At 51.9% G+C, this 22,765-nt stretch overlaps 1 protein-coding gene across 3 annotated transcripts in view; it reads right to left on the bottom strand.

Annotated features, from left to right (window-relative positions):
- Positions 1–22,765, bottom strand: part of Scarb1 (scavenger receptor class B member 1) — a 66,604-nt gene that overhangs the window by 18,819 nt on the left and 25,020 nt on the right. For all 3 annotated transcript variants that reach the window (XM_041649119.1, XM_041649118.1, XM_041649117.1), the window contains exons 2-6: positions 10,448–10,605; positions 9,443–9,584; positions 7,082–7,285; positions 5,473–5,568; positions 3,702–3,817 (exon numbers count right to left, since the gene is read on the bottom strand). In XM_041649119.1, the coding sequence (XP_041505053.1) occupies positions 3,702–3,817; positions 5,473–5,568; positions 7,082–7,285; positions 9,443–9,584; positions 10,448–10,605 (716 nt within the window). The remainder of the gene's footprint in view (positions 1–3,701; positions 3,818–5,472; positions 5,569–7,081; positions 7,286–9,442; positions 9,585–10,447; positions 10,606–22,765) is intronic.

The following is a 22,765-nucleotide window of genomic DNA, read 5'->3' as shown; positions in this document are numbered from 1 at the left end:
CCTGGAACTAGCTCTTGTAAACCAGGCTGGTCTCGAACTCACAGAGATCCACCTGCCTCTGCCTCCCGAGTGCTGGGATTAAAGGCGTGCGCCACCACCGCCCGGCGGTAATCTCAAGTTTACAGAGCCCCTGTCCATTTACAGTGAAATGCCATTCTCTCTTCCCCTCTCTCTTCAAGACAGGGTTTCTCTATGGCTGTCCTGGAACGTGCTCATAGACCAGGCTGGCCTCGAACTCACGGAGATCCACCTGCCTCTGCCTCCTGAGTGCTGGGATTAAAGGTGCGCACCACCACCGCCCGGCACCACGGTCTCTGGATAGGGACTGAAGCACAGAGGACTGTGGGGACTAGGGCTTTGGGCAATGGTCTCCTGTGGATGCTGAGGAACAAGCAATCACCAGGGCCTCTACTGTCAACCTGTAGTAGGATACCACTGCCAGCTTCCCTCACCCCTCCCTCACTCCACCCACCAAGGGCCTCCGAGGTGCTGTTCAAACATACCCCTTCCTAGCCCAGGAACTTTGAATCCCACCTCTCCCTCAGCCTGGAATAAACACACACACATCAGACTTCAGCTCTCCGGGTCTCCCTTGCCCACCCTCACTCCTCTCCGTCCATTCACTACGTGGTCTAACCTCAATCACACTCCTGATTGGAAACAAGGATGGGGTGACCCACTCTGTCCATAGTCAGCACCACACACACACACCTGCCCGATCCTCAAAACTAGGAGAGTCCAGGCACTGGTGTGGTGGCTTACAGCCTTTAATCCTAGGATTGGAGAGATGGAGGCAGGAGGATCTTTGTCAGTTCCAGCAGCCAGGGCTACACAGTGAAACCCATCTCAAGACAAACAAGAGTCCAAATGGGATGAACCGCAAGAGGATAAGACACTGGATCTCTCTCTCTCTCTTTATGTAGCCCTGTAGTCTCTCTATGTAACCCTGGAACTCATTACATAGACCAGGCTGGCCTCTAACTCAAAGGGATCCCCTTGCCTCTGCCTTCAGTGGTGAGATTAAAGGTATGCGCCGCCACTGCCTGGCAGGCACCCAGATTTCTAAGACCTGATACTAAACAAAAGCTCTTCTCCATAATGTTTAGAATAATATTTTAGATAAATAAAATACATCTAATGAATAATAAATATTTTAGTCAAATAAAATATTATTTTCACACAGTGTGATGGTAAGTTTGGTCAATTTGACATATCTAGAATTTCCTGCAAAGAGACTCTCAATAGGAGAGTGTCTAGATCAGGCTAGCCCGTGAAACTGTCGTAATTCCCTTAATCGTTGTGGGAAGACCAAGTCCACAGTGGGTGGCACCATTCTCTAGATCTGGATCATGGTCTATATGAGAGTGGAGCCAGCTATCTGAGCCCTAGGCGTGAGCGCCCTCAGTTTAACTCTCTGCTCTTGTAAGTGAACTGATTAGCTGCCTGGAGTTTGGGCTTCAGTCCCCACGCCCACCCACAAGGATAGATAGTAACCTGAAATTACAAGCATGGTTTGTTTTTTAATTTATGTGGCAGCACCAACTCAGAAGATCTTATCAGGTCGATGTTAAATTCCCTGATTTTGAGCCTTGTGATTGTGTAAGAAAACACCTTTGTTTTTGGAGAATACCCCCTGAAGGGTTGATGGAAAGGGACCTGACCTGCATCCCACTCTCAAGAGATTCCAGGAGAGAGCACACAGAGGAGGGTGTGGAGCAATGGTTCCAGAGATGAGGAAAGGAGAAAACACAGGGAGCAACTGGCTGCCATGTGGGTGAATGCACAAGAGTTCTGTGGTCAAGGGCTGCTCTCAGGGGGTGCTACTGGACTGGAGAAATCTTTAAGAAGTAGGATCTATGCCTGGTTGTGGTGGTGCACGCCTTTAATCCCAGCACTTGTGGGAGGCAGAGGCAGGTGGATCTCTGTGAGTTCGAGGCCAGTCTCTCCTACAGGCTAGTTAAAGGACAACCAAGGCCACACAGAGAGACCCTGTCTCGAAAACAAGCAAACCATGTGGGATCTAATGGTAGGGCTTCAGGTCATTCAGGGTGGCCTTGACAGGGGCTGTGTGGTCCCAGGCTCTTCCTCAGTTTCACGCTAAGCGTCTTACTCAGTCACAGGTTCATTAGAAACACTAACCTGGTGGAACCCAGGGCCTCACGTAAACCAAGCAAGTGCTGCAGCACCGAGCCACACCCCCCAGGGCTCTCACCACACAGCACTGCCTGCAAGATCTTCAAAAGCATCTTGTGCCTGCACTGAAAGCTCAGAACCTGGGAGGGAAATGCATCTTTCCTTTCCCTTTGTGTCACGGGTATAGGTATCTATGTCATGGGTGTGTTTATATGTGTACATGTGTGCACGTGTGTGTGCTGTAGGCCAGACACCAACACTGGATTTCTTTTTCAGTCATTCTTCCACCTCTTTTTTGAGATGGTCTCGCCGTGAACCCGGAGCTCATCCATTCTGCCAGGATGGACAGCTTTCCAGCTCTCTCCCACCTCCACCCCCCAGTGCTGAGTTCCTAGGCAAATGCAGCTGCTAAGTTCTGAGGACTGAACTCAGGTTCTCTTGCTGATAGTGAATACTTTACAGACCGAGCCTTCCCCAGCCCTGAGCCACCTCAATCACCTCTGTCACTAAGTCTGGAATCCTATTTGGGGACTGGGGCATGACTCGGGGAAAGGCACTTACTTAGTGTATGTGAGGTTCCAGGTTCCATTATCAGCGCGTGTGTGCACACGCGCACACACACACCCACGCACTGGACACACACACAAATGGGCTGGAGAGATGGCTCAATGGTTACTGCTCTTCTAGGAAGACTTAAGTTCGGTTCCCAGCACCCACGCTGGGCAGCTCACAACCTACAACACAAACTCCAGGTGATCTGACACCTTCTTCTGGCCTCCACAAGCACCCACGTGCGTGTACACAGACCCACACAGATACACATAATTAAAAAATAGCAATACATTTTAAAAAATAACAAAGCTCTGCTTTGGAAAGTACCCAATGGGACACGAGCACCGAGGCACAGACTTTGCTCACCCATCATGGTTGTGCTCACACCTGGCACGGAGCACAGTTGCCTGTGTTAGCTGGAGAGGCAGAGGGCTCAAAGGTCAGCCCGATGAATTCCCAGGCCAAGGTCACCTCCAGCGTGGCCAGAATGGAACAGCAGCTAGGGCAGCACTTGGGAATGAGCCCAGAGACCCAGCACGTCTCCCCCAGGCCACAGTCGGGGCCCTAGGACGGTGGAGCACAAGCACACCTCTGAGGCAGGGGAGTCGGAAACTGGGAGACTAAGCAGGAACTGCACCCAGCAGTCAGAGAGACCCCAGGCCTCCAGCTCCACTTCACAGTTAGCCTCAGACCTTGACCTTTTCCTGCCATCGCCTCGCATTGCCACCCTCAAGACCGAGCCCTCAGCAGCCACCGGCTCACAGCCTCTCTGGGAAAAAGGCTACACGCTGCTTCCACTCTCGGACGCCAGCGGGGGCGCTGTTTGGGGGCGGTTGATGACCCCTTAAGGTGCAAATCCTCAAGCAACCAAAATCCAAAATAAATTCCCTGCCCAGTCACCTCTGCCAGGTGTTTTGTCCCAGTGACAAGAAAAACTGAGCCATAGCACGCAGAGGGCCAGGCCCGCACTCCCTAGGAGCAGAAGCAGAGGCAGGGAGTCCCCATGCGAGCGTTACCTGCAAGCCTCCGGGCTGAAGAATTCCAGTGACGACTGGGGTGTCATGAATGGTGCCCACATCTGCCCGGAAGTCCCATTGATCATGTTGCACTGTTCCGAGTGCCAATAGTTGATCTGTGGGCGGACAGGACAAGATGCAGCCTGAGAGACAGCCGAGGTCTGTTCCTAATGCATGCCTCCGTGCAGATGTCACCATACTCAACCCGGGCACAGAGCGGGCTGTGTAGACAGACCATCAAGCCCAGCTTCCTGGCCCCCCCCCCACCAGGGCCTGAACACACAGCATTGTTGGGGACTCTGTTAAGTCATCTGTACAATGGGTCTATCGCCCACATCTTCCTGCTCCCTCCCCCAAAAGTCAACATACACACCCTGCAAACAAGGGGATCTGGGACATGCCAGCCAGGGGAGGTATTAAGGTGACAACAGGAACAGCTGAAGACCTAGAAATGGAATCCATCGGAGTGCCTACCTCTAATCAGGGAGGCTAGCGCTCAGAACCAATACTCAAGACAGCCAGGGTGGTGCATGCCCTAGAGCCCAGTGCTTGGGAGGCAGAGGTGGAATGATCTCTTGTGAGTTTGAGACCAGCCTGGTCTATATAGTGAGTTCCAGGCTAGTCAGGGCTATGCAGTGAGATCCTGTCTGTGAAACAAAAAAGCAAACCACGCAGGCACTTTCCACTCTCCTCTGCAGGGTGAGCTCTTCCGATCAGGCTTCTTACTGTAGAAGAAGCTGGCTGATGTGGACAGCACCCACTAAGAATGGTGGCTGCCTGGGTGTGGTAGCAAACACATCTATGATTTAAGCACTGGGGAGGCAATTGAGAAGGGAGGACTGAAAGTTTGAAGCCAGCCTAGGATACAAAATGAGACCTTATTTCAAAATAAAAATTTAGCGGAGTGGTGGTGGCAGACGCTTTTAATCCCCGCACTTGGGAGGCAGAGGCAGGAGGATCTCTGTGAGTTTGAGGCCAGCCTGGGCTACAGCATGAATTCTAGGATAGCTAGGGCTATTACATAGTGAAACGCTGTCTCAAAAAAAAAAAAAACAATAAAAAGGAGGAGGAGGAGGAGGAGGAGGAGGAGGAGGGTAGGAACAGTATGATGGCTCAGCAGGGAAAGCTCGCCTAGAATCCCCCAGTGAAGGGCTGAGGGTGTGGCTTAATGGTGGAGTCTCTGCCTTGACTCCCCAAGTGAGGGCCTGGGAACAGAGTTCAGTGTTGGCACGCCTACAACAATCCCTCACTGAAGGACTGGTGGTGTGGCTCAGTGGCAGAGTTCCTGTGGAGGATGCACAAGGCCTGGGCTCCATCTTCAGTGACTGACAAACATAACAATACAAAAACACAATATACACAAAGATGTCCTAAGGAGAAGAGCCAACTGCAAAGTAGCACACAACCGGATTTCTGTGTGTTCAAAGAAGGAAGGAAAACACATTTCTCTAGATATACAGAGGTGCGGCGGTGGGTTAAAGGCCAGGAAGCTGGTCCCACAAACAGCGCTGGGGGTTTCCGGGTGGGTCCAGGCAAGGTGCTGGGCCTCCATTGTCTTATCTTTATGGGAATGTCTTCCTGTCTGCCTTGTAAACGAGAACGCAGGGCAGAAGAGTGAAGAGTTCCCAGCAGAAGTTCTCAAGGGGCAGTTCCTGGACCTGTGACGTCCCCGGGTGACCCTGACGCCCTCTCGAGAGCACTTGCCATCCCCCATTGTCCCCAATCTAGTCCCTGCTTCAGAGGATAGGGACTGTCTTCCCCTCTTGCTCACCTTGCTGAGTCCATTCCATTTGTCCACCAGGTGAATCCTGCTGAAGTTCTGGACACCCGTAAACACAGTGAAGACACCGGAGTCCGAGTTATTCATCTGTAGACAGGCGGAGAACAGCGCCCTTAGCCTGGGATTGAGGGCCCCGCCTGTTCTTCAGCTATGGACAGGTCCCCTCATTACCCATTGACTCAGTGATGGGGGCAGGACCCAGGGCCTTGTACATGCTGGGCAAGTGCTTGGCCACTGAACCACACCCCCAGCCTTTTTTTTTTAACTTCACATTTTGAGACAGGGTCTCACTAAGTTGTCCAGGCTGGTTTTGAACTTGCCATGCTCCTGCCTCATACTCCCATGTACAGAAATGACAAGCCTACTCCATCTGACCCAGGACCTAATTAAGAATAAAAAGGGATTTAAGTGGGGAGTGGTGGCACACATTTTAATCCCAGCACTGAGGGGGCAGAGGCAGGTGGATCTCTGAGTTCAAGGCCAGCCTGGTCTACATAGTGAATTCCAGGGCAGCCATAGCTATATAGAAAGACCCTGTCTCAAAACAAAGAAAGAAAGAAAAAAGGGGGAAAAAAAGAAATAAAGCACTTAATACAAATTCCCCAGGGGAAAGAATGCCACGGAAGGATCTAGAAGCTCAATGGAAGGGGCCAGCATGGTAGAATGGATCAGAGGTCACAGAAGCCAATAGCTCTGTTAATCCCAGATCAGCTAAGCGGAATGGCTGGGGAGCAGAACTTGGTGGAATGTTCTCTGTCTCCTCGCCTGTCCCCATAGGAGCCCCTATTCAAGAGTCCCAACTCAGCTGTGACGAAGTGGGAAGGACAGGCGCAGAAACAGGGCTTCACCCGGGGCTTCTGACACTGGGCATTCAACCTGCTGCCCTTAGTCCACCTTGCTACATGTCCACCACACGGGGTCCTCACCTGGTCACTGGAGATGTGGTGCCTTACCCATAGCCTGCTCTCCACAAGACTTTATATGTATTTCTATTTTACGTGTATGAATGAGTCTTTTGACTGCATGTTATGTCTACGCATGCAGTGTCTGAGAAAGCCAGAAGAGGGCGTCAGATCCAACTGGAGCTACAGATGGCTGTGAGCCACCTTGTGGGCGCTGGGAATAGAATCTGGGTCCTCTTGAAGAGCAGCCAGTGCTTTTAACCACTGAGCAGTAAATTTCATCTAAGCTCCGTACAACAGGTCCTGGAGGTGTGGGTGACTGGGTCACGCCACTGACCCTTACTTCAAGCCCATGTCATCAGCAGACCCCCTCAGAAGAAAACTGAGCTGGAGCAGGGAGTCAGGGTCAGGGGTCAGGGACCTCAGGCTACGGATGGTCAAGACTGAGAATAAGGGGGCACCTCTAAGTAGCACTTAATGGGATATTCAAGGTATGTGTCTCGAGAATCCAGGCTTCCTCCAGCAAAGCCTCAAATTTCTAAGCTAAACCAGTCACACACACCTTGAACCGGATCAAGCCACAACTGAATGCAATAGCGGCATTTTCTGTTATATGAGCTGCCAATTTCCACAATTTTACTTAAGCTGGTTTAGGTTAGGGTCTTTCACAGCAGTCTGTGTGACCGGAAGACACTTACCCCAACAAACAGGCCAAACTTGCCCTTGATGGGGAACATATCTGGGAAGTATTTGTTGATAAAATTCATGAAGGGATCGTCGTAGCCCCACAGGATCTCACCAACCGTGCGGTTCATAAAGGCACGCTGGCCCAAGGTGGCCAGCCCCAGGGTCATCATCAGCTTCAGGCCTGCGGACTTGTCTTCCATCATTACCGAACCCCCCTGCAAAGTCAAGGACATGGGGCTAGGGAGGTGGATGCATTTCCCTCCTCCACCTTCATCAGGTGTCAGGCAAAGAGCCCAGGCCCTCAATGTGGACCCTTCTCTGGTCCTTGTTGCCAGGGGTGTTTTCCCAGGCAGGCACGAAGCTCAGGCCAGGCATTCAGAAGCTCTCCTCAGCCGCTGTACCTGCAGAGCCACACCTGAGGCCTGGCAGGAGCCAATGAGGCACCAGGAGACGCTCTGCAGAGCTGGGACACAGAGAAGGAGGTCCCCAGGCTGTCCTTCAACCTGAGGGCAGCTGAGGCTGTTGCCAAGGTTAGGAGCAGGCCTGCCAGAGAAGAGGGCCCGCAAAGCTCTGTTTACAACTAGGATGCCAACCCCACGCTACCGCAACATGAGCCCAGAAACAGAGCAGACTGAGACAGTCTCCCCAAACCCTGCGGTCCCCTCTTCTAGGTTTTTACCAAGATGTAGTCCAGGTGGACTTGGAACTCAGCATCCTCCTTCCTCAGCCTCTTTGTGGGGATTCTAACCCACTTTTCATGTCTCCTTCCCACCTCAACCGGGAGTCCAGGACTTCCGCTCCCCCCAGGGTCAAAGCACCCTGAATGTAGCTGCAGAAATAGTTTTTGTTTGCTTTCCTCTGCAGCATGCATCGGGGCCTTGGTTTTTCCAAAGGCCTCTCAACCAAAAGCCACTTTCCGCCTCCAGGGCAACACATAGCTGGACTTTCCGGATATTTTCATTGAGCATGCTATGTTGCCCCCTCCCCACCACAGGTCCCCTTCATTATCTGTAATCGACACAGGATTTCTATTGTTTACTGGGGGGTGCCATAGCTCATATATGGAGGTCAAAGGATAACTTGTGGAGTCCTGTGGGCCTGGGGGTGATTACAATCCACATGGGTTAGTGGCAGGCACCTTCTAGCCACTGGGTCAGCCTGCTGCCCAGCACGAACTGCTGCTGTTTTTTAATACCACGTTACAGATGTGGTGACCTTAGCACACCTTAGTCCCAGCACTTGAGGTGGGAGGCAGACAGATCTCCACGAGTTCAAAGTCAGCCTGGTCTACATAATGAGTTGCAGGACAGCCAGGGCTGCATAGTGAGGCTCTGTCTCAAGATAATGATAATAAACAAACAAATAAATAAATAAAAATAAAAAACAAAAATTCTCCCTCCGGCCCCACCGGTCTTGGGGACATCTCTGACAACAGACCTGGGGTTAGCAGGCAGGGAGGCTGAGGGGCAAAGCCAGCCAGCAGCTAACATGAAAGCTGGCATTTCTGACAGTTTCCTACGCCTGGGGCTGGGGCTGGGGAATCAAAAGAATCTTCCAAAAGGTATGAAAGTCAGACTGTGGGGTCTGACTGATGGAGGAGGGTCATCTTTCTATCTGTTGTTTCATTGGTTAAGTAATAAAGAAACTGCTTGGCCTCTGATAGGACAGAAAATTAGGTAGGCGGAGTAGACAGAACAGAATGCTGGGAGAAAGAAGCTGAGTCAGGAGTCGCCATGATTCTCCCACCCGACACAGACGCAGGTTAAGATCTTCCCTGATAAGCCACCTCGTGGGCTACACAGATTATTAGAAATGGGTTAGATCAATATGTAAGAGCAAGCCAATAAGAGGTTATAACAAATGGGCCAAGCAGTGTTCAAAAGAATACAGTTTCCGTGAATTATTTTGGGGCATAAGCTAGCCATGCGGGCGGCCGGGTGCCAGGAATGCTCTAGCCGGGTGGCGGGATGCAGCCCGCAGCTCCTATCACAACATCTGACCCTGGCCTGGTGGGGCTGGCTCAGTGTTTGGGACTTTGTCCTTGGGGAAGGTCCTCCTGGCCCCTCTCTCTCTTGCTTCCTCCCCAGGACAGCTGGGGCTGCTCTGAGGTGAGTGGCTCCAGCATGCACTGAGGTACTGATCCAGCAGCTCCCAACACAGTGTCCTCAATATGCTCTTCCCGACTCCTGCCTAGCCCACGTGATCCTATCAAACTGGTCGCCAGTGGCGCTGACCTTCAGGCTTCATCAGGGACCACGATGGGGGCTCCAGAGTTTCAGAAGGGAAGTAAGGCAATGAGAAGAATGGGGTGGTCTGGAGAGTGGGGGAGAAAGTGGGGGAGGCATGGGGTAGACACAAGGCCACAGCCTTACCAGGACCAGGATGTTAGGCAGTACAATGTAGTCACTCTCTGAGCCCCGGGACCTGTCGGGCTGGAAATGAAGGCTGCGGTGCTCCACGAAGGACACGGTGTCATTGTCGTTGAAGGTAATGTTGGCCTTATGTCTGTATTCCCTGTGGAGAGAGATTGGATCAGCTGGGTGTGTGAAGCCATATAGAAGCTCCCATCAGCTCCCAGCACACCCTGGCAGCCAGGGACCCCAGAGCATCGGTGCGCTGGTGCCCAACAGCACCAAGGCCAGGTCCTTGAACCCACCCACAGTGGGTACTATCATCTCCATCTCACAGACGGGGAAACAGGTGTACAGAAGTAAAACATCTTGACCAGGGGTGGAAGACCAAGCAGCCACTCACTCTTGAGTCCATAGTTTCAACCATGAGAGCCCAGGATATGTGCCACTGAATGCAAACACCTCTTGGGCCTCAGCTTTTGCATCGGTAGGGTGCACCTCAGCAGGAGCACACCCATTGGGAACAAAGGAGAGAGTTGCCGGCAGGCAAGCCCTAGGCCCTACAGTACGGTAAGCTGGCCTCCTCGTTGTCCCCAGTGCCACCATTCTCCCACCTCAGGGCTTTTGCACTGTTCATCCTACCGTTCCAGGGCCACTGTTCCCTTCCATCCTTGAAGTCACAAGTCCCCCCCACAGGCCCCCTAAAACACAAGCCCCCCGTGCTCTCTGTCCCCTTTCTTATGTGCCATGTTAACTGGCTTCCTGCACCACTGCCTAACTTTCCTGACTCCATAGCAGTCATTTTGACCCTTTTGTACCCTCTGTGCCCACCCGCCCCCATGAACACACACACACACACACACACACACACACACACACACACACGTTGGCACTCAGCCCAGGCCCACAGCAGCATCACTCCACAAAGAAACCGTCAGCCATTATGGCCTCCCGCTTCTGTGCCTGGCTCACATCTGTAGCAATCTCCAAGGCTCAGCACAGCAGAACCTCCCCGCCTGGCCTCACCTGTAGACGTAGGGTCCACGCTCCCGCACTACCGGCTTCTCGCCCTTTAGGATCTGGTCGGGGTTGACCACCTCGAAGAAGTAGATGGACAAATAGAAGGGGACGGGAATCTCCTTCCACATCGCAAAGGACAGGCTGCTGGGGTCTATGCGGACATTCTGTAGGGAGACACAGAGAGGCGCATGAGGAGGGGCTTCCCTATCTATGGTTCACAGCAGCTGCCTGAGACTGACCTGTGCCAAGGCCCCAAAGGCACACCAGGAAAGAAAGGCGGCTGTGGTGGTCCGAATGAGAATGGCCCCCGTGTATTTGCATGCTTAGTTCCCAGCCGGTAAACAGTTTGAAAGATTAGGAGGTGTGGCTTTTTGGAGAAGGTAGGTTGCTAGGGGTGGGCTTTGAGACTTCAAAAGCCTACTCCAAAGTCCAAAGCAGGGTGGCGGTGCTGGTGGTGCTTGTCTTTAATCCCGGGACACTCGGGAGGCAGAAGCCGGAGGATCTCTTTGAATTCAAGGCCAGACTGGGCTATAGAGTGAGTTCCAGGATAGCCAGGGTTCGCAGAGAAAACCTGTCTAGAAAAACAAAACCAAACAAAAGCCTCCTCTAGGTCCAGGGTAGTCCTCCCTCTCCACCCATGGATGTAAGGTCTCAGCTATTCCTTGAACACCATGCCCACATTACCTGCTGGCATGCTCCCCACCATGAGGAAATGGATTAAGCCTCTGAAGTTGTAAACAAGCCTCCAGTTAAATACTTTCTTTTCTAACAGTTGCTTTGGTCATGGTATCTCTTCCCAGCAAAACAAACACTGGCTAAGACAGTGCTCTTCAGGGGAGGCGCTCTTAGGACTGGAGCCCTGCACGGGTGGCCTTGACTCGGTAGCATTTCCACTTCCATTCAGTCAGCCATTCATCCATTAAGCCATTCATTCATTACATTCATTTCACTTTTCATTGTTTATTCCCTCATTCCTTTACTAATCCATTTGTTCCTTTATCCACTCATTCCTTCCTTCCTTCATTCCCTCATTCCCTCATCAAGCATGCTATGAGCAACAACCCTTGACAGATTAGGTTCCAGGAATGGCAGACAGCAGTGGGAACGAGACAGACTTGTTTGTCTCCAGCCTTGTGGGGCTCTTACTGAATTAGGGAAACACAAGCTCTGTGCATTGGGGGGGGGGGGGAAGTCAGTGTCACGTGACATGTTGAGAGAGCAAGGAAAGGGAAGAGGACTCTGGGAAGAGGATTGCTGGCAGTCACCAGCTTCATGGGATAGAAAAAGCACCAAGCAGGGCCGGGGTGTGGCTCAGAGCTTGTCTAGTACACAGGCAGCCGTGGCTTCAGTCACCAGCTGTGTAAAGCAAACATAGTGGTTCAGGGTTGTCCTCCCAGTACTTTGGGGCGCTGAAACAGGAAGATGGTAACTTTGAGGTCAGCCTGGGATCCATGATGAATGAGATTCTTGTCTCAAAACAAAACCACCTATTTTCCCAAAGGCTCTGACCCTCTGCTTTCTTTAGAGCTAAGAGTCCTCACCCCCAGCTCATCAGAGACAGCAATGTCCAAAAGCCAGTCTCGGGCAGTTTCCATCACCTTCGACTGTCTCCTAGGCCTTCCAGGACAAGGACAACTATCCCACTGTCCCCAAACAGCCAGAAACAACAGGTGGCAGGCCAGAGCTGGCAGGTCAGGGCAGACTCCAAGGCAGGCTGACACTGGACCACACTCTCCTAGGCCTGTTTACCTCTCAGGGCCAGAGTTTGTTCTTGAATACTACAAGGCCTCGTCACAGAAGCCATGGTTGGGTCTAGCCTGTCCTCTGTGGGACTCAAAAAAAGTCAACCGTCTGCTGAGGATGAATGCCCACCTAGGAGAGGCCACGTCACATCTTCCTACAGCTGTAGCCTCCTATGGCTGCATTCAACCACAGCCTGAACATCTGGCACAAACAGAGAGGCATTTCAGGACCCTGGCGGAGGCAGCCAGAGTGTCCCTGGGTGCCCCATGCCAGGCCTTGCCCTCTGTACTGTACTTCACACTCTTGGCCAGCACCATAGCCCTTTGAGGCAGCGACAGTCATAGTCGCTTTACTCTGGTGACATAGAAGGTCTTGCCATGGACCAAGCGCAGTGTCCACCTCATGGGCCACTGGAGGGTTTAAATGAGAATTGACAAGGAACAATGGCTGGATCAGATGGACCCCTGGCATCACAGTGTCACCTAGTGAAAAGTGACCCTCCCCACTCTGCCCCACACTCGAGAAGGTGGATTCTGGCCCACTGTGACTACAGAATCACCTTTTTTTTTTTTTCTCAAAGAGACCAGAGACACCAGGATATGAGATTAGATGACAGTCATGAAACTTAAGGTCAAACACAACTGATTCAGTCAGTCACTCCATCCATCCCCCTTCCCAAGGTCAAAGATAACAACCCTGGAACACAGAGTGCGAGAAAGCCACGGTGAGTCCCTTGAGGACAGTGCTGCCCGCAAGGATCCCTTAGGCCAGTCCAGCAGGCAGAACGGCACCTGGGAGAGCACAGTTGGGCTGGGTATTAAACACTTCTTTGAGGGATGGCGAGACAGGTCAGTGGGGAGGTGAGGGGGTCAATGCTTTTTGCGTGAGCATGACCAGAGTTCAATCCCTAGAACACACATAAAAAAGCTAGGCACAGTGGCACAGGCTTCTGATCTTGTCACTGGGGAGGCAGAGACAAGGAAATCCCTGGGTCTCACTGGCTTGCCAGTCTAATCGCCAAATACCAGGCAAATGAGAGACTCTGTTTCCAAACATAAAACACAGACAGACAGCCGGGCGGTGGTGGTGCACGCCTTTAATCCCAGCACTCGGGAGGCAGAGGCAGCCGGATCTCTGTGAGTTCGAGACCAGCCTGGTCTACAAGAGCTAGTTCCAGGACAGGCTCCAAAGCCACAGAGAAACCCTGTCTCGAAAAACCAAAACCAAAAAAAAAAAAAAAAAAAAAAAAAAAGATTTATTAAAAAAAAAAAAGAAGAGGAAGCAAAACAATGACCATAAACCCAGGATCAGGTGTGGGATTTCTCCCCTTAAGTTCTTTCTGTTCATTTGTTTTTGTTTTTCAAGACAGGGTTTCCCTGTGTAGCTCTGTTGACCAGGCTGGCCTCAAACTCATAGAGATCCACCTGCCTCTACCTCCTCCCAGATGCTGGAATTAAAAGTGTGTGCCACCACCACCCAGCATCCCCTCAAGATTTTGGTCAAGGAGATCACGAACAATACAGGAACCTGATGGTAAGACTCTACTGCTGATGATACCTAACACGCATCGGTCACAGAATTTAGAGAAATCACATTGGTGCTCACCTGGAAGCTTCCTTCCTGTTCCACTTTCACAATGCAGGAAGGTGCTATGCAGGCAGCTGGGGCTGAAAAATCCAGCAGTCGTACCCCTGCTACCATAATAACCAGCCTGGTAAGTTATGCATGCCTTTACTCCCAGCACTCAGGAGGCAGAGGCAGGAGGAATTTGAGGCCAACCAGAGCAACGCAGTGAGACCCCGTCTCAAAGGACAAAAGAAAAGCATATAAAATCTAAGTTAGAGGGGCTGTAGAAGAACCTGGGAGGAGTAGCAAGTCTATACCATTGAAATACATTGTGTGAATGCTGTAATCTCAAAGAATAAATAAACGATACTGTATTTAAAATGTAGGCAAGGGCTTGCCCAGCATGTGCAAGGTCCTAGGTTCAAGCCCTGTCACCGTGACAAAGAGACAAAATGGGAAAAGCTAAAAGAAAAAAGGTCTAGCTGTGTGTTGGGGTGCACGATCGTCACCTCAGCGTTCAGGCAGCTGAGGCAGAAGGTTGGCAGCCTTGCCAAGGCCAGCATGACCGTACAGCAATTGTTCATCTCACAATAGCAAGAGAACAAAACAAAGACCAAACAGGTTGTGCCAGAAAAAGGTCCCAGGGGGGAGTTCCAGCAAAGGCTGGCCAGCTAGGAGAGCGTGCCCGGCTCCGTGTCCACCCATGACAGGGGTGTTTGTAAAGCGAGGCTCTAGGAAACATCTGGAGATCCGCTGGGAGATTACCAGCCAGCCTCTAGCATCACGGACAAGCCCCACGGGTGCTCACGACTGCGTGTGTGACCTAGTGGATTAAGTCAGTTCCATTCCCGGCACAGTGGATGCAATGTAGTACTACAGGGGAAGAAGAGAAGGCAGAAGCAAGGCTCAAAGGCTGTGTAAGCCCTACTGTGTGAAGGCTCCAGGACAGACAAGGCTGGCACGTCTCCATAAAGGTTTATTCATTTATGTTCTGAATCACGGCAGTTACTTATTTGAGCATATGGGTATGTATGTGGGTTTGCACATGCCTGGGCACACATGTGGAAGTCAGAGGCCAACCTGTAGAAACTGGTTTTCTACTCCCACCGTGTGGGTCCCAGAGGTTGAACTCAGGCTTGGCAGCAAGCCCACTGGCCCATTTCACTGGCCCCTAAATTGTATATCCAAACTGAAATTCACCCATAATATTAAAAAGATAAGATGTAAAGTCAATTAGGATGTAATTTCCCAGCAACTGTGCAAACATAGGAAGCCCAAGCAAAATAAGTGAGGGCACAGATGAGGTACACAGCCCAGGGAGCTGGCAGGTAGCCGTGTGCACGTCTGAAATAGGCCATATCTGTGCGATGCCCAGAGGCTTGTGGAGCCCCTGCTCAGCACGGAACCCAGAACACCAGCTTCCAAACGCTGCTCGTTCCCTGGGGACAACCTCCCCAGCCAGAATGACCTCCATTCCGGCTGCAGTATTTCTGACTCTATACTCTGCCCCCTGCTCCTCTAGGGTAGATTCCTGGATTCTTTGCATGTGATGAGATCTCTTGTAGCCCAGACTGGCCCTGAGCCCTCTATGTAGTCGAGGGTGACCTCGAACTGTTTCCACCTCTGCAGTGCCGGAATTAACCATGTCATTACATCAAGCTTCTAGTGGTTTAGATTTTTATTTATTTGTTTGTTTTTAACTTGTGGGGGTCAGCTGTGGAGAGATGGCTCAGTGGTTAAAGGCATCTGCTGCTCTTCCAGGAGACCAAATCTGGTTTCTAGAACTCACAGAACTGTAACTCCAGCTTCCATGAGATCCAACACCCTCTTCTGGCACCGGCACGCGTGAACACCCCGCCCCCCACTCCTCTTCTGAACCATTTCTCTGGCACCCTCCCCGACACACACACCATGTTTTAAATGCCAATCGCCCACATCCCAGGGATGTCACAACCCGTATCAGGAAGATCACAACCCAGAGTTTAAAAACTCTGCCCTGGAGGAATCTCAAGGTGCAAGAGCCCAGCAGAGCTGGAGAGTGCCCGCAGGCCCTCATCTGGAACAGACTAGCTCCGTTCCCCTCCCAGAGGGCTGTCAGGAAAGCTGGCAGGGCAGGCTCCCCAAAGATCCCGCTTGGCTCTTTTGGTCACAGGGGACTAGCCAGAGCCTCCGATGCCTGGGGTGAGAGCAGCTGGTTGGGGTTGCGGGAGACTAAAGTATGAAATGCCTTGAGTCCAGTGATTTATACGGGAAGCATAATGACAGTGGCGGTATGGCCTTTTCCTTATCTGAAGCTTGAGGTCTAATGTCTTTCAAAAAAAAATGTTTTTTAACTTTGGAATTCTTTGGCTGACAAGATGACTCAGGGAATACAGGCACTCACCCCCAAGCATGAGGGCCAGAGTTGGGTCCCCGGGACCCACATGATGGAAAGACAGCACCTACTCCAGCAAACTGCCCTCTGGCGTCTACACACGCTCTGGCATTTGCATGCCCACCTCCCCACCAAAATGATCTTTAAAAATTTCATGAATTGACCATGTTAACATTGACTGTGAGCCCCTTCCTCCATCTGGCCCCGGTGGCATCTCTAGCGAAACGTCCTGCCATCGACCCCTTCACTCCAAGCAGCCTGGCATCTTTGTTCTGCCTTGGAAGCTTGCACATTCTCACCCAGACCCTTGCACGGCTGTTCCTTCTGTCTTCCATGGGCTTGCCAACAAAGCCTCCTCATAGGCGAGGCCCCCTGGGATGCTGGGTCTGTTCTCAGGAAGGCCCATACAGCTCACCCTGAGCCCCGAGCGCCCGCACCCACTCTTGTTTTTTCCGCGGCACTCCTTGTTTTCCCAGTCACGTTAATGAACTCATCCTGTGTATTGTGCTTATGTCTCCCTGCCAGGCCATAAATTCCACCAACGATGCTCACGCTGCATCGGTGAACTCTAAGCAGCGCCAAGCACCTGGCAAGACCTCAGAAGACTTGGAGGAAGAAGCTGAAGCCAATCCTGGAACACCATAATCCACCAGTGTGGGAAACGAACCCCCAGAGGACCCTGCATCCTGTGGGCACTTTTGACATAGAATGGGCTTGAGAACAGAGTTCCGATGGCTCAGCCATAAGTATAAGGGCCTGAGGTTGCCCCCGACCACAGCACCAATATACAAAGTCAGGTGTGGTGGTACACACTTGTAGTCCCAGCACTGGAAAAGTGGAGACAGCAGGATGCCTGGGGTGAAACCCTGATCCTAGTGAGAGACCTTGCCTCAGAGAGGTTTGGTTTCTAACAAGAAGCCACGTGAGATGGGATGGGACCCTCAGGAGGCGTGGCCTCACTGGGAAACAACTGTGGGGTGCAGATTCTCTTTGGCTTCTGGTTTCCCCGCTGCAATCTCTCTACTCACAGATGTTTCCAGTAGTACACGGCAAGACGAAGTGGTCTCTATAGAGGTAGGTGATGCCAACATCCAGACTGGGTCCTTTATTACAGCAACACCAACAGAATAATACGCAAGGATTTCTTCCTCTGTCAGTAGCCATAAACTGCCTCAACCCCACTCTGCAAGTCTTGGGGACCCCCAAAATGCACTCCAAGTACCTGAGAGATAGGAACATTGGAGCAATCTCCTTGCCCTGGACAATGAGGGATTGCGTGTTCCAATCATTTGCTTGTATCCCCAAATACATACTAGGCAAGTGCTCGGTGTCCCAGCAGTGACCTGGGTGCTGGGGTACAGCAGAGAGTAAGCCAGCTTGCCTTCCAGAGTAGAACTGAATGGGGTGACTGGGCACCAGATAAACAAATGCTTTGGGGTCACGCCTTTAATCCCAGCTCTTGGGAGGCAGAGGCAGGCAGATCTGTGTGAGATCGAAGCCAGCCTGGACTACAGAGCAAGTTTCAAGACAGCCAGAGTCATTGCACAGAGAAACCCTGCCTCAATAAACAAATAAGCAAACAAATAAACAAACAAAAACAAATGCTTTGAGTCGGAGGTGAGCTCTGGGCCACCCAAACCAAAGAGAACACAATGGCCATGAGGGGAGAGGGAGCTCTGACTGTAGCCAGGGTAATTCTCAACTAAAGGTCACCCTGCCGGATGTTAGAGCCAAACATACCTGGATGTCAGAGACTCCATGCAAAAGAAAACGGAACAGATGGAGATGATCAGAGTCCCCCACCTGAGGTGCTGGGGACCCGAGGGACCCTCTGTGTGGGTAACAAGACATTTTGGCACATTTCATCTCATTGACTCTCATATATCACAGGCATAAGGCACCAGGTCCAGGAGCCTCTGTCCCATGAAGATCACAGAGATGGAACCTCACCCAGGCTCTGTCTCCACGTAGAACCACGCAGGGTCTACAGGCCACTGTTCTTAGCCTCTCCAGGGCCTTCCCAGCTCATGAAGTGCTGTGGTTTCATGAAGCAATCATTAATCTGACCCAGGAAATTGCAAAACTCGACCCCTTCCCTAGGAAACACATTTCAGGCTCAAAAACAGCTCTGGCTGAGTGGTGACGATGGCGGCGGCGGTGGGCACACCTTTCATCCCAGCACTTGGGAGGCAGAGCCAGACAGATCTCTGAGTCTGAGGCCAGCCTGGACTACAGAGTGAGTTCCAGAACAGCCAGGGCTACACAGAGAAACCCTGTCTCCAAAGCAAACAAACAAAAACAAAACAAAACATAGTTTTGGTCATTGCTGATGGGCTCACCAGGCCTGGTTCACAATTGAGGCAGATCCTGCCCACTCTGAGCCAGCCAGCCAGTCACAGTGCACGAGCCCTGTGCACACAGGGAGGATGGGCCCCAGGGACAATCCAGCCTGCAGTTTGGAGACACCATATGTCAGGGAAGAGGCTGGAGAGACGGCTCAATGGTTAGGTTCACTGGCCGCTCCTGCAGAGGTCCTGCGTCCAGTTCCCAGTACCTATGGCAATACATGACCATCCTTAACTCCACCTTTAAGGGACCCGACACTCTCCTCTGGCTTCCACGCGCACTCAGGCACACATGTGGTACACAAACATACACCCAGGCACACATGTAGTGCCCAGACGTGTATGCAGGCAAGACACTCATACACCTTTGAAAAACTCTTTAGAAGTTTTACAAGGAACCTACACGCCGGTCCCCAAAACAACTGGAGGGACGGGGGTTGTGGGATGGACAGAAACTGAGAGGCTGAGTCAGGCCTGACTCTTGATCCTTCCCATCTCAGCCGCTGTTCCTCTCAAGTAAGCCTCAAATCCACCCACCTGTCCACCTGCTTCCAGCCCCATCCCAACCTGCCCCCAGTGCTGCCTGCTCTCCCCCTGAACCAGAGAAACCATTGCATATAGAAGTCAGAGCAGCAAACTCCCCTTCCCACCCTTCTGGGGGCTCCCTGTGGCTCAAGTCGAGCACTAAATCCCTGACAGTGACTAGCAAGGTCTTGTCTCCCTACCCTGCATCAGTCCAACCTCGCTTCTCTGTACCACCTACCTCACTCCACATACCCCTAGGGTGTTCCCGAGCCCGTGGGCCTGTTGCACTAACCCTCCCATGCCTGCCACCCATGCCATCGTCTCTCATATTCCCCATCTCCTCCCACAGCCTCTGCTGAGCCCCCGGTACACAATAGGCTGTGTACTAGGCCTGAACCATAGTGGTGAAGAAAAAGGACAGGACCAATCTTTGTAAAACAGCCCCTCTCCATCACACCCCTCCCACGCCAAAAATTCCTAAGGCTTCAGAGACAAGCTCCCTCCTCCCAACATGCATCCAGAAATTCAGTCGTGATGGAGAGAGCTACAGCAGTCACTCTGGATCTGGCTTTAAGACAGAAAGCCACACACAAAGGATGGCAGAGCATAAAGATGGGGGAGCTATGACTTCGTAAAGCTATCCCACCAACTCTGGAAATGTCCCCTATATTCACAGTGAGCTCTGCGCCATATACCAGCATGGCTAAAAGGAGAAAGACTGAGAGTCACAAATGTTGGCAAGGATATGGGGCAACCAGAACGTGCACACGTTGCTGGTGGGAGTGTGTGCTGGTGCCATGGCTTTGCCTAACTGAAGCTAAATACCTGTCACCGTGACGTGATAGTCCACTCCTATCCTGGGGAAACGTCAGCACCCACCCACGGGCTACCCATAAATGGTTTCAAGAGTTTCGCCACAGTAGCTCAATACACAAGTGTGATATCCATGTCCACACAGTCACACACTAGAACATTCCCTAGACATCAAAGGGTGTGGCTGCTGAGTCCCTCGGGTTATGGGAAAACTGGTTTCTGCTCTGGTGACACACAAGGACAGGCAGACACATCTTTAAGGAAGGTAGCCTCAAGATGCCTGTCTCCTGACCTCTCTCTGACTCCGGCTTGACAGGGCAGGGGACCTGTCCAGGTATAAAGATCAGGGCCCCAGGGAGGAAAGATCAGCTGGCTCCATCAGAAGGTCCCTAGTGGGTACCTCACTGCCCCTCCACGGCAGCTTCAGGACTTAGGGGTCATACCAAAAGCATCCTCACTGCCAGTGGGTTTCTCTGGGGCCAGGAGCAATGAGAAACCTCAGGAAGCTCCCAGGTTGGGCAGGACTGGACACAGACATATTGGTACCTGTGTGTGTATCCATCACGGAGCACATTCCCTGTGCTCACAAAGGTAGCCTGCAACAGGGGCTACCCAGATAAAGTCCCGCAGGGGTGAACCCCACAGTACTGAACACAAAATAGATTCGTATACCAAATGTGTCCGGATTGTGGGCGGCCGTCAGTGGGTGAGACCTCGCGGGAAGCCTCTGAGGCTGGCTTTTGCTCTGGGGCCTATTACTGTTTAACAAGCTTCCGTTAAGCAGTGATTTTCCTAGACTCGATAGCAACTCCAATTCTCAAGTTGCAAGGGCCAGGCATTGAGATCAGAGCATTTGTGTGGTATGTGCACAGGGCCCTGGCTTCACACACATGTATATAAACATACATACATATAAATGCACACACACACATATCGCATCCCAACAGGGGCACAGCCTGAAGACACCCTAACCCACAGCTCACATGGTGACTGCACCCATTGCTGCTCCCACTTAGCCCCAACAAAGAACAGCACAGGCTGAGAAGAGTCATTCATTTATTCCATTACTCATTTAGCTGTTCATTCATTTGTTCATCCACCCCTCCAATCGTTTTCATTCACTCCACCATGCCCAAGCCCCTTCAAGGCCCCAAACTGGTATTGAGCACTATGAGGCAAAGTTAACCAAACTGGATTCTGCCCTCGGGGAAGTGGTTGTGAGTGGACAAGAGGATTCTCCTAGTCTGCATGACTCAGGGACAGGAGAGGAAGCACTCGAAGCGTCAGGTGCATCTGTGGGCATGTGGTGGCGGCGGCACCAGCACCCTTAGAGGGAGCATCACACAGTGCCGCATCATCAGGAAACAGCAATTAAAGCAGACTATCACTCAGTCCTGGAGCCTGTCACCCACTCCCACCTCTCTGCAATCTGTCGCTCAATCCTAGGTGTCACTCAGAAAGATGAAAACAACTTAGTGATGCTTCCAGAGTCTTCTACTGCAGCCCTAAGCTGGAGCCTGCTGAACAGGGGCCAGTTTGCTCAGGACTCGGCCTAGCAACAAGCAGCAACCAGCCATGACTCTCACCAGCCTCAGGCTGAGCTTCCCTAAGTCATGGCAGAGCAGGGCCAGGGTCCCACCTTGATAGCACAGAAACAAGTCAATGCAGAACCCAGCTCGGTTTAGATCAAGGTGATCCACGTGGCAGGAAACTAGTAGAGGGCTGGGTGTGGCAACTCACATCTGTAATCCCTGAACTCAGGAGGCTAAAGCAAAAGGATTGCCGTGACTCCCATGACAGCATTGACAGCCAGAGCCATAGCCTGTCAAGAAGAAGAAGAAGAAGAAGAGGAGGAGGAGGAGGAGGAGGAGGAGGAGGAGGAGGAGGAGGAGGGAAGGTAAAAAGGAAGGAAGGAAGGAAGAAAAAGAAAGGAAGAAAGAAAGAAAGAAAGAAAGGAAGGAAGGAAGGAAAATTGAGAAGCCTGGTTGCCTTCCAAGTGCCCCAAGGAATTCTAGGAGCTTCCGTTTCTTATTCTTGGGCCAAAGTGTCAGGCTAATGACAATGGCTATCATTTAACAAGGACCAAGTCAGGTGGTAAACAGGTATCTTTTCTTGTAGTTTTTCTGACAGGTTATGCAACCCAGGCTAGCCTGGACCTCAGTGTGCAACTAGGCTGGCCTCATGCCCATGATCCTCCTGTCTCTGTTTCCTGACAGCCATGTGCCGGATACACACTTGACACACACAACAGACTGTGTTGTTTCCCCACCCAAGGTTCTCTGCCCCCTACCCCCACTAGAAATACATATGGCTCACCTGTGGGGTGGAGAGCCCTACATCTCAGGGAAGGTGGCCCTGACTCTAGACTGTGTGAGGCGTCTCTGGGAGACTTCTAGAGAATTTGTTCGGTAACAGTTACGGACTTTAATACTTAGAAGTGTGAGAGGTCTCCATTGAGCCAGTGCCATACGAGGCCATGGGGCTGGGTTGGGCCAGGGCTTCCATCCTCAGCTCCCGACCACAGCCTGGTCCCCAGACTGGTGCATGGTACCCTCATGGCCCCTTCCAGTGGCAATGCATGCAGTGGTTTGGAGCACAAGGCTATCCCAAGGAAGGCACCCACTCACAAACATCCCTAGGAGGACAATACCACAAGGGCCTCCAGTTCTGCACTGGCTGAGGTTCAAGAATGCAGTCAGAAGTCGGCCAAACCTCAGAGGAAGGGGCAGTGGTTGCAGCACCAGCTATGGCTCAGGGCCACACTTCTAGGGAATTGAGATTTTCTAAGACATTCATCAGGCTGGAGCACAGCCACCATGGACACTGGGTCCTCCACCCACAAGCCAGAGTAAGCATGCTTGCGACCCGTGTCCCTTCAGGGGGAAACTGGCCACAACTGACTTATTCACTTGCATTGCGGTGAAGCCTCCAGAGCTGACCACTTTTAAGCATCCACTC

Source organism: Microtus oregoni, unplaced genomic scaffold (genome assembly GCF_018167655.1).
Source record: "Microtus oregoni isolate MIOR12 unplaced genomic scaffold, Mior012 000003F_ref0000135, whole genome shotgun sequence".
NCBI lineage: Eukaryota > Metazoa > Chordata > Mammalia > Rodentia > Cricetidae > Microtus > Microtus oregoni.
The sequence above is the reverse complement of the archived record's forward strand: the minus strand, read 5'-3'. Positions and strand labels throughout refer to the sequence as shown.